The sequence below is a fragment of the Dermacentor andersoni genome, chromosome 11 (genome assembly GCF_023375885.2).
Source record: "Dermacentor andersoni chromosome 11, qqDerAnde1_hic_scaffold, whole genome shotgun sequence".
Classification (NCBI taxonomy): domain Eukaryota; kingdom Metazoa; phylum Arthropoda; class Arachnida; order Ixodida; family Ixodidae; genus Dermacentor; species Dermacentor andersoni.
In genome coordinates, this window is record NC_092824.1 from 67,516,869 (window position 1) to 67,530,650 (window position 13,782).

Consider the following 13,782-nt stretch of genomic DNA (forward strand, 5'->3'; position numbering starts at 1 on the left):
CAATGTTGGAATTGTATAGGGCCCATTTTCTGGGCTTCTTGAGATACAGTTTGCCCGTACTGACCAACACCTGCCAGACAAATCTTCGTGCTCTACAGGCTATTAAAGCTCGGGCTCTCAGGGTTTGTCTTGGTTTGTCTAAATAGACATCGACAGTAGCGACTGTGGCGATCGCCCGGCACCAACCCATACAAGCACATTGCGGTGGAAGTGTTGATAGTGCACATTAGGCATTTGCCTGTGCCCGTTCTCACCATCTGGCAACAATACCGTCAGAAAGGCCACATGCATCATTTTGTACTACGATTTCGGTATATTACACCTGGCTTCCATCAGGCTTCAACCCCGCAACTAAGCTATGTATTCCTCCATGGTGTTTGGCTGAGCCTGCAGTGCACCTCACCGTACAAGGAATGAGGAAAAAAATCTGAGCTTTCATCACCTGCTCTTAAACAACTAACTCTGCTCCTTTTGCACGAGAGGTACGCCGACAACGTACATATTTATACTGACGGATCGGCAGCTCTCCAGTGTTCCTCTGGAGCCATAGTTTTCCCAGCGAAAGTCACCGCCATCAGTTTTAAGACTTGTCACACAACGACACCGATGGCTGCCGATATTGCAGCTCTTCTCTCTGCACTACGTCTCGTCAGCAACGAACTACCTCGAAGATGATCGATATTCAGTGACTCGAATTCACCATTGCCGTCGTTGCTATCAGCCCTGCGGCGTGGACAACACTAGCAGCTGGTATTCGAGATTAGAGAACTAATCCATACCTTGACTAAGGAAGGACACCACGCGACATTTCAGTGGCTTCCAAGTCACTGCGGCGTCATAGGGAACGAACACGCCTATAACGCTGCTCGGTATGCTCTTCAGGGCGACGAAGAGGAGCCGATACTATTATTAAGGACAGATGCCGCTAGAAAACTTCGAATGCTCAGCCGTGATATCACGTTCTCCTTGTGGAACGCAGGAATTTTCCTAAACAGCCGGTTGCACAACCTAGACTCCTCTCTATGCCTTTGCATTCCAGCTGGACTCTTCCGTAGCGAAGCTACCCTGCTTTCTCGAATATGGCTAGGGGTGGCCTTCACCAAGTCTTTCGCTTTCCGAATCAGCTGGGCCGACGACGCCTCGTGTGATGACTGTGGTAACGAGCAGACCTGTGTGTGATTGCCCTCACTACAATTTACAGAGACGATCACTCGCAATCGCAATAGCGTGCTTTGACTGAAGACCTCTAAATGAGGAACTTATTTTGAAATGCCACCATCACAAGCCATCGCAGCGGAGGGCGACGAGGGCACTGTTGCAGTATTTAAAGGCAACAGAATTGGACAAGCGGCTGTAGCCGAACACGTGTTTATAGTGCTGCAAGTGCCACTGTGCTGTGCGGTGACACTTTGCGGCGACAGTGACCGACTGTGATTGTATGTCTATGCTCCTTTCTTTCTTTATCTACTTTGTTATCACTTTACCTCCCCCTCCCCTCTCTACCCAGCGTAGGGTAGCAAACCGGATCTTCCCCTCTAAATAATCTCCCTGCCTTTCCCCTTTCCTCTCTCTCTCTCTCTCCGCTGTGTGTCGGCCTAGCATTGCACTGTCTTCGGGATCGGACCTCGTATGGGGAGTGCTTAACGCCTGCTTCCCCTCAGCCGCGGGTCGGACCAACATCGCACTATATTTGCGATCGGCCAACGTACGGTGAGGGCTTAGCAGCTGCTTCATGTCCGCCACGGGTCGGGCCGATATTGCACTGTCTTCGGGACCAGCCAACGTATGGTGTGTGCTCAACGCCTACATCACATCCGCCGCTGGTCGGCCCGGCATGGCACTATATTCGGGATCGGGCCATGCATGGGGAGTGCTTAACGCCTGCTTCACCTCCGCCGTGGGTCGGACTGATATTGCACAATATTTGGGATAGGCCCACGTATGGGGTGGGCTTAACACCTGCTTCACCTCGGCCGCGGGTTGGACCAGTATTGCGATATCTCCTGGATCGGCGCAAGTATGGGCAGTTTTTTGCTTACTACAGCAAAATTTCCTTGGAGGCTAGAGGTATACAGCTTCACTGTAAAAACGTCCTTGTCCCGTGCATCAAGTTTACATTAATCAATCCCAGGCGGTCAACGCATTCGTTCTGCTGTGCAGCAGCAGCTGCCTCACGTGCAGCGTCACTACAACATGTGATACCCACCTGTTATTACCACGCCGTCTTCACGCACTGCACCAATTCAGCAACTGCAGCGTTGCGGAGCTGGATTACTCTGGTGCTATCTCGACCAAGGCTACAGCTTTGAGAAGAAGGGGGAATGCAAAAAGTCTTGTGCAGTACGTAGACTGAACCACACGCTAAATATCTTTAGTGCTAAAAATTGTGCTGGAAGTATGCCGTGGCTGATAATCAGATCATGGTTCTGGCACGTAAACCCCTCAAATTTGGGAACGCCTTTTGAGGGGCTTTAAAAAAGAAAGCTCATCCTTCTGGCGCCGCTTCCATAATTTTTTTTTATCCAGCAAAATGGGAGCTTGCACGATTTCAGCAATCCAACTAATTTTCAATTTCGGAGGACAGTATCATAATATGGTTAGCTGAACCAAGACACAAATTGTATCCATTCCATTAAAAGAAAATTCAGTCTGAAACTTTTGAAATAATTGGAAACTGTTCTTTGAAATAAATATTAAGCTAAAGCTCCGCGAGACGACACAGTTCCCAAAATACTTTGGGCAGCTTATTCGGAAAAATGAAGCACAGAAATGAAATGAACAATTTTATAGCCGTGCCACGAAGCTCCTCAGGGAGTATTCAATAAATAGATGGTCGCATCTTTATAGTCCCACTAGGCACGCGAAAATGCTGCAATCGATGACCGCGGAAACTCACTGTTAAAAGCTGGCTTCAGGAAACGCGGCAGCAGTGGTGGGCGAAGTGACGAAAAGTGAGCTACGAGAACACAGAGCAAACACAAGGCTACGAGCCACAGACACACCTAGGCGCTGCCCCCTAGGGAGATAAGACTCTAGATACGGCCTACGACCACGTGCAGCCGCCAGATGCGCCGTTGCAGCCGGAGTATAACGCAGCCCACGTTGGGCCCACCTCTCTCTCCCTCCCCTTCCTCCAGTGCGTCGCAACACTGGCCACGACGGCGGCATTTGCGGGCGATGTTGAGCCGTAATCGTCTGCTCCCATCGTACGCTTTCACTCACGCATACAGCGTAGGGGGCGCGGCGACGGTATTATCTCCCTTTGACTTTATATGGGACCTCACGACGACGGCGACACCGACGGCGGAAATGCGCTTCGAGTAGCCATATATTTGCTATCGCAATAAAAAGCATTTCACCCCCACTACGGAAGCCTCGTTCACCATGAAGGGATTGATGTGAAGTTTGGTTATGTGCGCTTTATAATGTGACGTGAGCATCCGGTGCATATCGGGGGCAGATTGCCTGAGTTGCGATTAGGCGTTTGTGCCGTAGTCCGTATATGAATGGATTCAGCTAAAGCGTTGCCGCCTTGTTCTTTTCTTTTGAAATTATTGTCGTGCTATCCCAGTCGATGCCACGGCCCGATCACACTGAGTGTTCAACCAACGCGTTTGTTGCTATATGCTTGATGCTGACATCATAGCTGTGCTGTTCTATCCTGTTTTCTGAAATTGCCCGTTTTACCTATGTACACGTGTTGAAAACCAGCGCAAGGAATCCTGTACAACGCACCCGGGAAATTCTCTTTTGCGAGCTAGTCTTTGAACGTTAACCATTGCGTGCCTTAGCTTGCGTGTAGGGCAACTGAACAGTGTAAATTTAGGTAGCAGTCGCAGTGCGATTGAACGCAGCTCCCTCTGTATATTAAAACAAATTAGTATGTCTTTAGGCTCACAAGTACCTATAGGGGGCGCGGATCTGTTAATATAGAAGTAGATTGCAGTGAAAAGATGCTACGATATAAATTATTTTCATTGGTTTAACAACTGGGTGTCTGCCTGTTCATGGCAAATCCTCCAGAATGACCTTCTGTTCTCGGGACACAAGAGGTGCAGATTACTTAAACATTGAATGATACGCGTGGTACCCTTCTGTGCATACACGTGTAACAGCCATTCTCCTCTCGACAAGTATTATAGAGCACCTTCGTGATCGTGACGTCACTGTGACGTCTCGCACTCGGTCTCGGCCTGATTCGGAGTTTGTATTTCAGCATAGCTTGTGAGTGGTGTGGTGAATAAACAAATAATTTTCTAAAGAATGATGCTGTAACCTTTGTGGTGGGCAAGCATAAATGTTACCCGGCGTGGTTGCTGCTTCAGGTCGCGGGATCGAATTCCGACCACGGCGGTCCCAGTTCGTTGGGGGCGAAATCACCCATCTACTTAGATTTAGGTGGACGTTAAAAAGAATCCCAGGTGGTCGAAATTTGCGGTGTCCTCTACTACGGCTTGCTGGATCGCGGTTAGTTATATGGTTATATTAACCGCTTTCGTAGTGCTTCGCTTCACTTTAATTCGAACCTGTGCTTTCAATTTATATATTTATTATGTGACAAAAAGTATAACTGGCCCAGGAGGACTGTTATTCTTTCATCAGTTGCGTGTGGTTTTGGTAGAAGTGACAAGCCTCCACTGCATGCTACGCTCGAGCACTATGATATGTGGGTGTACAAGTCGTGATATAGATATGACGGGATCTGCGAACATGTGCCAAACTGCCTTTTATCACCTTCAGATAAAGCAAGAGACTTGTATAGTTTGGAACGCGCACGCGCAGTGCCATGTCTCGAAACCAGGTGCTAATTTGGGCAGAAGGTGCAGGAATTCGCCTTGGCACACCCTCGTAGATAGCGTGAAGTTGGACCGCACCTGCATTACCGTGCCCTAGGAAGTCACTCGCTCCACTGTCCGTACAGGACGGGCGACTATGGCCGGGAAAGAAACGGCCCGACCCTACTTGACGATGTCGGGCGGCAGCTGTAGCACCGCCGATGGTACAAGTAGTGCAGCCACTGATCTGGACAAAAGCGGGTGAGCTTCCATTGAACATTTACTTTGAATAATGTCGAACCTAGACACGCCGTTACATGCACCTTGACAAACATTTAGGTTCCTTTTCGGTGAACATTTCTAGACGAGCTCTTTTGCACTTTGCTTATAGTGGCTGCTGCTGTTGCTGTCTTGGCGAATACGGCTGACACAAGAGACATTTGCAATGGGGAAGTGTCTTGCACGTAGCCAAAGCACATGGGCCGGTACACCAGCTCTATCGCCTACTAAATTTCTCGGTCAACGAACACGCCCTACCTAATATCCTCTACAGATAAAACGCAGGCTCTAGAGTGACTTGTTCTTTTAATAAAACGAAGCTTTCTACGCCTTAAGGCTTTATGCCTTTAGCCGGTCAATCTAGTGCAAATTATGGTGGGTCGGTCCTGCGGGTAGGGCAATGCTAAACGTAAAGTTCAGTTAAATTCTGCGCGTTTACTTGCCGAAACCTCGATGTGATTATCAGGCACGTCGTTATGGCGGATTCCGGATCAATTTTGACCACAGGAGGTTCTTAACGTGAACCCCACGGAAAACAGGTTTTAATCATGCCTCCATTGAAATGCGGCCGCAGCAGCCAGTATTTGATACCGCTACCTCTGGCTGAGCAGCACAGCACCAAATTGAATAGGCCACCACGGCGAGCGATATCACATTTGTCTGATCGCGGGAAAGGACTGTTGTAAAGTTGGCGAATTTCGGTTACAATGTAATTACGTGTCGTGTGGTTGGTGCATTCGTGTACTACTGATTTTGTCAAGGAGGTGCATAATGTTTGTGCTGCTAGAAAAGCTTTGCAGAAGATGTCTTATAGCACCATCGTGAAAGCTTACCTTCATATAGGTTTAAAAAAGCTCGCTGTTGCTCTATGCACTTTTGCTTAAATAGAAAAAGGTCCAGTCGTTCTTTTCCGCCTCATACATGCGCGCCCACGCGGGTCGACAAAATGTTCGCCCTCATAAGCGTCAATTTGCTTACGCTTTTCTGAGTGCGACGTTAGGTAGAAATTTATCTGCATTTGAGAAAGGGCTCTCAGTTTCAGGTTAATTAGATGAAGCGGCAAGTGGCTGTTCTAATATGTGATTACGTATCATACATTGCACTGCATTCGAGGTATGCAGCGTCAAACTAGCGGTAAAAACGCACTGCTGTTCCGTTTACTTTTGTAAAGAAGACTGTTAGTCAATGAAGCGCAAAGATGACTGGGATGAAAACGTATTTGATCGCCAATTTCGCAAATCATTATCTCGAATCTGGTGAGAGTCTGAAAATTCGTTTGAAGTTCATACGCCTTGACAACTCGCCGCATATAATTCGTGCATTGCAATATGCGCCGTCAAATATGTATGAATAGAAGTTTTTCTTTATAAGTCATATATACATACTGATTTCTCGTGCAAGTGATGTTTACCTCTAGGAGTAACCGAGCTTAATGAATAAAGGTATGCTATGTGACATACGTGATTTCTTTAATTATATGTGATTTAAGAAAGGACACGCGGTACATGGCAGGCTTAGAAATCTTCAGAACAGCCGTTTCTGATTGTTCCACTTTTTACCGGTCTTCATCTGAGCGTGTGGCAAAAGTGTTTCGATTAATTTCTACCTTAACTTGGTCTGTCAATGACTACGCAGCGGGCGAAAGATTTCCGCCTGTATATAAATACAAGCGAAGTTTGTCACTTTAAGCTTTGTAAGCAGAACGCCTGTGCAGTTTTAATGAGCAGCGAAGTCAAAGGTAAAATCATAGGCTGTGGCTTGTTCGATTGCTGCAGAATGCTTATGATGGCAGCATCCGCTAAATTCATGAAAGAAATACAAGCTAAATTTATGATTTGATAATGAATTTAGATGCATGTCGATAATATTTGCTAAAGGGTTTCTGACATGACATTTGTTGTGTATTTGTTGAGCTGAATGAAAATGCTAGATCTCCAAATCCTTATAAAAATGGTGAGAAGGCTGTTTTATAGTGCTCTGAGAAGACTGTTTTCAAAGGTTTTCAAGCTCTAGGACCTTGAAAGCAAGAAAATGAATTGTCGAAACAATCTTGTGAGTACCTCTTTAAAGGTCTAGACGTGTACCGCGCTGGTGATCTAGACGCTTTGATTCAAGACAACTTTTTTTTTTAACCTCGTATGTACAGGCGTGTGGAAATGTCGGGAACGTAGGTGTCTTGTACTGCTGGCTTTGGCGTTGCGCCGCTAAGCGCGAGGACTCGGGTTCGAATATCGGTGTGGGCGGCCACACTTCGCCGGAGGCGTAATGGAAAAACTCCCGTGTTATGAGTGTACGGTAAAGAACTCCACGTTGTCAAAATTTTTCCTCTACGGCGTTGCCCATAATTATATCGCTGTTTTATCACCAAAACACCACAGAATTTTAATACACGCAGACGCGAGGAGACGGATACAGTTGACGGTTTCATGCGCACGTGCTTTCTTGCTCATCGGGAGCCAAGTTTCAGTTTCCTAGCAAAAACGCGACAGTATCTCGTGCGGCATGATGCAGGAGAAGGATTTTTCTTGTGATTTAAGGCTGAGAAGAGATCGCGCTGCCAGTAGCTAGAAATTTCAATGAGTAGCAGCATAACTGCTGTGATTAAACGGATTATTTACTGTTTTGCGGAATTAGCAAAACAAAGGAACCTATAACCTGTTTCCTGACATTTACGTTGCCGGCACATCAGTTCTTTAAAGATTGTACTGATCTTGAGCACGCTTTATGCCCAGCAATTTTCGCCAGACTTACAATAAAGACATCGCATGCATTTCCTCCGTGTTGGCTTTAGTGGCCGCTGTTTGATGGCTGAGATATTGAAGGCCGAGATATTGATGGAAAAGGAAAGTTGTAGCACTCGCACAACGTATACTCTCAAATAGCAGGTACAAAAAGACGGAATAGCACTGTACTCGAACGGACACACTCTGCATCGCTAGTTCATGCCTTTTCCGGGTGACGCTTTCTGCCCCACTAACCACCTAGGGGTGTAGCTCATCCCTCGATGCGCCCTTATCGTTGACTCACCGTAGACGGTTGGACCCGGTATATATATATATATATATATATATATATATATATATATATATATATATATATATATATATATATATATATATATATATATATATATATGTGCGTGTGTGTGTGTGATTGTGTGTGTAAGGGCGCGAGCCTTCCACGAATTGTAGAAGGCTCGCGAGCACTTTCGATATCGGTGCACCCTTCCATGAGTCAAGCACCTGCATAAATAGCCGACGCGCTTGGCTATGACACCAGTTTTCGGCGATCTATGCGTGTTCACGTCCCTAACTTTCATTGTGGGTACAGGTACAGGTTATTACCGCCAAGGAAACAGATGACAACAAGGTAAATTACGGGGCTTTTCAATTTCTGGTATCGTGCAGCGCAGACAATGAATGGCTTACAGCCTTACCATTGGGTTTCTTTCGCCTCGTTGCTTTTTTGCATCCTTCAACACGGCTCGATGGGTCCAAGCTAGAACACAGTTTTGAAACTTTCACGATTCCTAATTTTCGAAAAACAAGCCGATTGTTACTTGGTGCCAAATCCATGATCGGAAAGCGTGGGCACTGTCAAATACAAGTGTCCGTTGCAAAGGCGGTAGCACCGAGAGGAGTCGGTTTTTCCTGCAACCAACTTCACGATCCAAAATTTGGGCTCTTTACAGGAAATGTTTACTAATGAAGTGCCCTCCCTATTTTTTCTCTTGCAGAGTTCCCGAAGAAACCGGACAGGCAGCGTGGCAGCAGCGAGAAAACCAGGCTGCCAACAGAATCCTACAGTGCCATGTGTGCCGGTTCGCTTTCACCGACACGGTGGCCTTTGATAAGCACACCGCTGACCACTCGCTCGGGAAAAACCACAACTGCTCGGAGTGTGGTAAACTGTTTGTGTCGGCTTCGAAACTCACGAGGCATTTAAGTGTCCATGGAGGCCACGACATGGCGGCCTTCGAAAACCACGAAAATGAGCACTCGCTTCGGAAAACCCACAAATGCTCCGATTGTGGCAAACTGTTTCAGAGGCCTTGGGACCTCGCGAAGCATTTACGTACGCACGGCGAACCATCCTTTGAGTGCGGCGTGTGCGGCAAAACATTTTATACCAAAGATGGCCACGAGACCCACATGTTTCTATTCCACGTAGGGGCACAGGATTGAGAAGCCGTCGAAGGGTCTGCTTAACACGGTAGCACACACCACGAAATTGGTCCAGCACGTCGGGAAGCACAGTCGCAGGTCTCGCATCTGCGTCTGTGTAGCCGGATGTTCGCCCGCGAGGAGTGACTTCTCTGGATGTCACCCTAGCGCCAAGACGTGTCGTGTGCCTTCGCAGAAAAACTTGCGATCTGGGCCTCAACTGTTCTAGCTGTGCGCTGACTTCTGGACAAACCAAATGGGGCTAATCTTATTCCTTCTGACTACGGCTGAAGCATGCCTGCGAATAAAATTCTTAGTGATTATCTCGAGGAACACTGTACGCCAGCTCTGTTTTTTTTTTTTTTTCGAAGAACGCACCCGTTCTTCGCAATCCTGTAGCCATGGTTAAAATAGGTTCATATGTCTCCTGGATTGAACAAGGTAGCGAGATATCTTTTTCGAAAAAATAGTAGTACCGATATTGATAGTGTAGTTCTTAATAGTGAAGTTGAGTAAAGTGCCGCCCTAATATTATTGAGCCCTGCCTGTAACGTTATCAATAGTTTTAGCGCACTCCAGTGTAAAAAAAAGTTAAGAAAGGTACACATTTGTTCAATGGTAAAAGCTCAAGACTCTGCCTGGAACAACGTGATGGTGATAGCGGAACACCAGCTACACACGTCGGCTTAGCTGGTGAATCTAAAAAATGATCGAGTAAAACATTGCTTCGGTTAATTATCTGACTTTAATGATGATGATGCTTAATTGGCATCCCCTGAAGAATGCCTGCGAATAAAATTCTTACACTGGTTATCTCGAGCAACATTTTATGGCAGCTCTGTGGTTGGTTTCTTTGAAGAACGCACCCGTTCGCTTTGCCAGTCGCACCAGCTTTGCCAGTCGGCTTGGCTGGCGCATTGTATTAATGATGAATTACAACTCTGCTTCGTATATGTAATGGACTTTAATGATTACGTGGTATTGGCAATCCCTGTCAAGGGGGCAAGTGATAACATATCTCACGAGGCTATCCTCGGTGCTTTTGAGATGGTTGGCCTAGCTGGTTGAGTTTCCAATGGATTTCCCATTACCTTTTTATGAGTTCATTTGCGTCTACGGGCGATGGTAAAACCGCACGACACGACACCTACCGAGGTGTTCCTCAAGGCGGTGTACTAAGCCCTACCGTATTCAACCTCACACTCATTGGTCTCGCTGATCATCTGCCAGCAGCGATCAAGATATCAATGCACGCAAATGATATGTTTATGGACTTCAGGTGTCACATATCCTCAGATAGGTGCGAGACTTCAAAAAGCTGATACTATGACAGCTATATACCTCCGCAACCTAGGTCTTGAAATCTCGTTAGGCAACTGTGCACTGATGGCATTCGCTCGGAAACCAATGACACCCTACGCCATCTCAATAAATGGCCACATAATTTCTTATGAGAAGACGCACAGAGTTCTTGGCATAATCATTGATAGAGATCTCGCATGTAGCCCGCACGTGACCTACTTTAAACAGCGTCTGACAGGAATCTCCCAGGTTTTCAAGTTTCTGGGTGGAAAGAGTTGGGGAATGTCAGTGCATGCAATGTTGGAATTGTATAGGGCCCTTTTTCTGGGCTTCTTGAGATACAGTTTGCCCGTACTGACCAACAACTGCCAGACAAATCTTCGTGCTGTACAGGCTATTCAAGCTCGGGCTATCAGGGTTCGTCTTGGTTTGTCTAAATGCACATCGACAGCAGCGACTATTGCGATCGCCCGGCGCCAACCCATACAAACACACATTGCGGTGGAAGTCTTGAGAGTGCACATTAGGCATTTTGCCTGCACCCGTTCCCGCCATCTGGCAACACTACCGTCAGAAAGGCCACATGCATCATTTTGTACTAAGATTTCGGTATATTACACCTGGCTTCCATCAAGCTTCACCCCCGCAACTAAGCTATCGATTCCTCCATGGTGTTAGGCTCAACCTGCAGTGCACCTCACCGTACAAGGAATCAGGAAAAAATCTGAGCTGTCCTCACCTGCTCTTAAACAACTAGCTCTGCTTCTTTTGCACAAGACGTACGCCGACCACGCACGTATTTACACTGACGGATCGGCAGCTCTACAGTTTTCCTCTGGAGCCTTAGTTTTCCCAGCGAAAGTCACCACCATCAGTTTCAAGACGTGTCACCCAACGACACCGATGGGTGCAGATCTTGCAGCTCTTCGCTCTGCATTTCGTCCCGTCAGCAACGAACAACCTCGATGATGTTCAATATTCAGTGACTTGAATGCAGCACTGCAGTCGTTGCTATCAGCCCTGCGGCGTGGACCATACTAACAGCTGGTATTCGAGATTAGAGAACTAATGCATACCTTGACTAAGGAAGGACACCACGCAACATTTCAGCGGCTTCCAAGTCACTGCGGCGTCGTAGGGAACGAACACGCCGATAACGCTGCTCGGTATGCTCTTCAGGGCGACGAAGAGGAGCCGATACTATTATCAAGGACAGATACCGCTAGAAAACTTCGAATGCTCAGCCGTCATATCGCGTTCTTCTTGTGGAACGCAGGAATTTTTCAAAACAGCCGGTTGCACAACCTAGGCTCCTCTCTATGCCTTTGCATTCCAGCTGGACTCATCCGTCGCGAAGCTATCCTGCTTTGTCGAATATGGCTAGGGGTGGCCTTCACCAAGCCTTTCGCTTTCCGAATCGGCTGGGCCGACGACGCCTCGTGTGATGACTGTGGTAACGAGCAGACTTGTGTGTGATTGCCCTCACTACAATTTACAGAGAGCGTCACTCGCAATCGCAATGGCACGCTTTGACCGAAGACCTCTAAATGAGGAACTTATTTTGAAATTGCCACCATCACAAGCCATCGCAGTGGAGGGCGACGAGGGCACTGCTGCAGTATTTAAAGGCAACAAAATTGCGCAAGCGGCTGTAGCCGAACAGTTGTTTGTAGAGCTGCAAGTGCCACTGTTCTGTGCGGTGACACTATGCGGCGACAGTGACCGACTTTGATTGTAAGTCTATGCTCCCTTTGTTCTTTATGTCTACTTTGTTATCACTTTACCTCCCCCTCCCCTCTCTGCCCAGCGTAGGGTAGCAAACCGGATCTTACCCTCTATATAATCGCCCTGCCTTTCCCCTTTGCTCTCTCTCTCTCTCTCTCTCTCTCTCCGCCGCGTGTCGGCCAAGCGTTGCACTGTCTTCGGGATCGGACCTCGTATGGGGAGTGCTTAACGCCTGCTTCCCCTCAGCCGCGGGTCGGACCAACATTGCACTATATTTGGGATCGGCCAACGTACGGTGAAGGCTTAGCACCTGATTCATGTCCGGCAGGGGTCGGGCCGATATTGCACTGTCTTCGGGACCAGCCAACGTATGGTGTGTGTGCTCAACGCCTACATCACATCCGCCGCTGGTCGGCCCGGCATGGCACTATATTCGGGATCGGGTCATGTATTGGGAGTGCTTAACGCCTGCTTGCCTCCGCCGCGGGTCGGGCTGATATTGCACAATATTTGGGATAGGCCCACGTATAGGGTGGGCTTAACACCTGCTTCACCTCCGCCGCGGTTGGACCAGTATTGCTCTATTTCCAGGATCGGCCCAAGTATGGGGAGTTTTTTGCTTACTGCAGCAAAATTTCCTTGGAGGATAGAGGTATACAGCTTCACTGTAAGAACTCCCTTGTCCCTTGCATCAGGTTTACATTAATCAATCGCAGGCGTTCAACGCATTCGTTCTGCTGTGCAGCAGCAGCTGCCTCACGTGCAGCGTCAAAACTTTACGTCATACCCGCCCGTTATTACCACGCCGTCTTCTGGCACTGCACCAGTTCATCAACTGCAGCGTTGCGGAGCCCGATTACGCTGGTGCTGTCTCGACGAAGGCTACCGCTTTGAGAAGAAGGCGGAATGCAGACAGGCTTGTGCAGTACGTAGACTGAGCTACACGCTAAATATCCTTAGTGGTGAAAATTGTGCTGGAAGTATGCCGGTGGCTGATAATCACATCGTGGTTCTGGCACGTAAGCCCTTCAAATTTGGGAACGCCTTTTGAGTGGCTTTAAAAAACAAAGCTCATCCTTCTGGCGCTGCTTCTATAAATTACTTTAACGCTGAATGGTACTCGCCGTCCTTTTCGGTGCGTACACGTGTCATAACCCTTTTCCTCTCGACATGCATTATGCATCACCTTCATCATCGCGACATCACTGCGACGTCTCGCACTGGGCATATATGCATTATTCGCAGTTTGGATTTCGGCATAGCATGGAAGCGGTGTGGTGCATAAACACAGAAATTGCTAGAGAATAATGCGGTAACCTCTGCGGCGGATAAGCATAAATACTGCATCAATAAAACGTTGCAGAGGACGAAAGAAAGCAAACGTTTACGCATCGCGGTTTGTTAAAGAGTATTTATTAACCACTTTCAAAATGCTTCGTTTCACTTTTATTCAATCGTGTGTGTTAGATTTGCATATTTATTATGTGACAAAAGGTATAGCTTGTACAGGAGGTATCTTACCCTTTCATCAGCCACCA

At 47.5% G+C, this 13,782-nt stretch overlaps 1 protein-coding gene across 5 annotated transcripts in view; it reads left to right on the top strand.

Moving 5' to 3' along the window:
• LOC126517700 (uncharacterized) overlaps positions 1-13,782 on the top strand; it is a 272,083-nt gene that overhangs the window by 45,666 nt on the left and 212,635 nt on the right. The window contains exon 5 of one of the 5 annotated variants that reach the window (XM_055064508.2): positions 8,791-9,562. The exons of the other annotated variants lie outside the window; for them this stretch is intronic. Within the exon in view, the coding sequence (XP_054920483.1) occupies positions 8,791-9,238 (448 nt within the window). The 3' untranslated portion in view covers positions 9,239-9,562. Of the gene's footprint in view, positions 1-8,790; positions 9,563-13,782 lie in introns of those variants that run through there. 5 annotated transcript variants of the gene reach the window in all.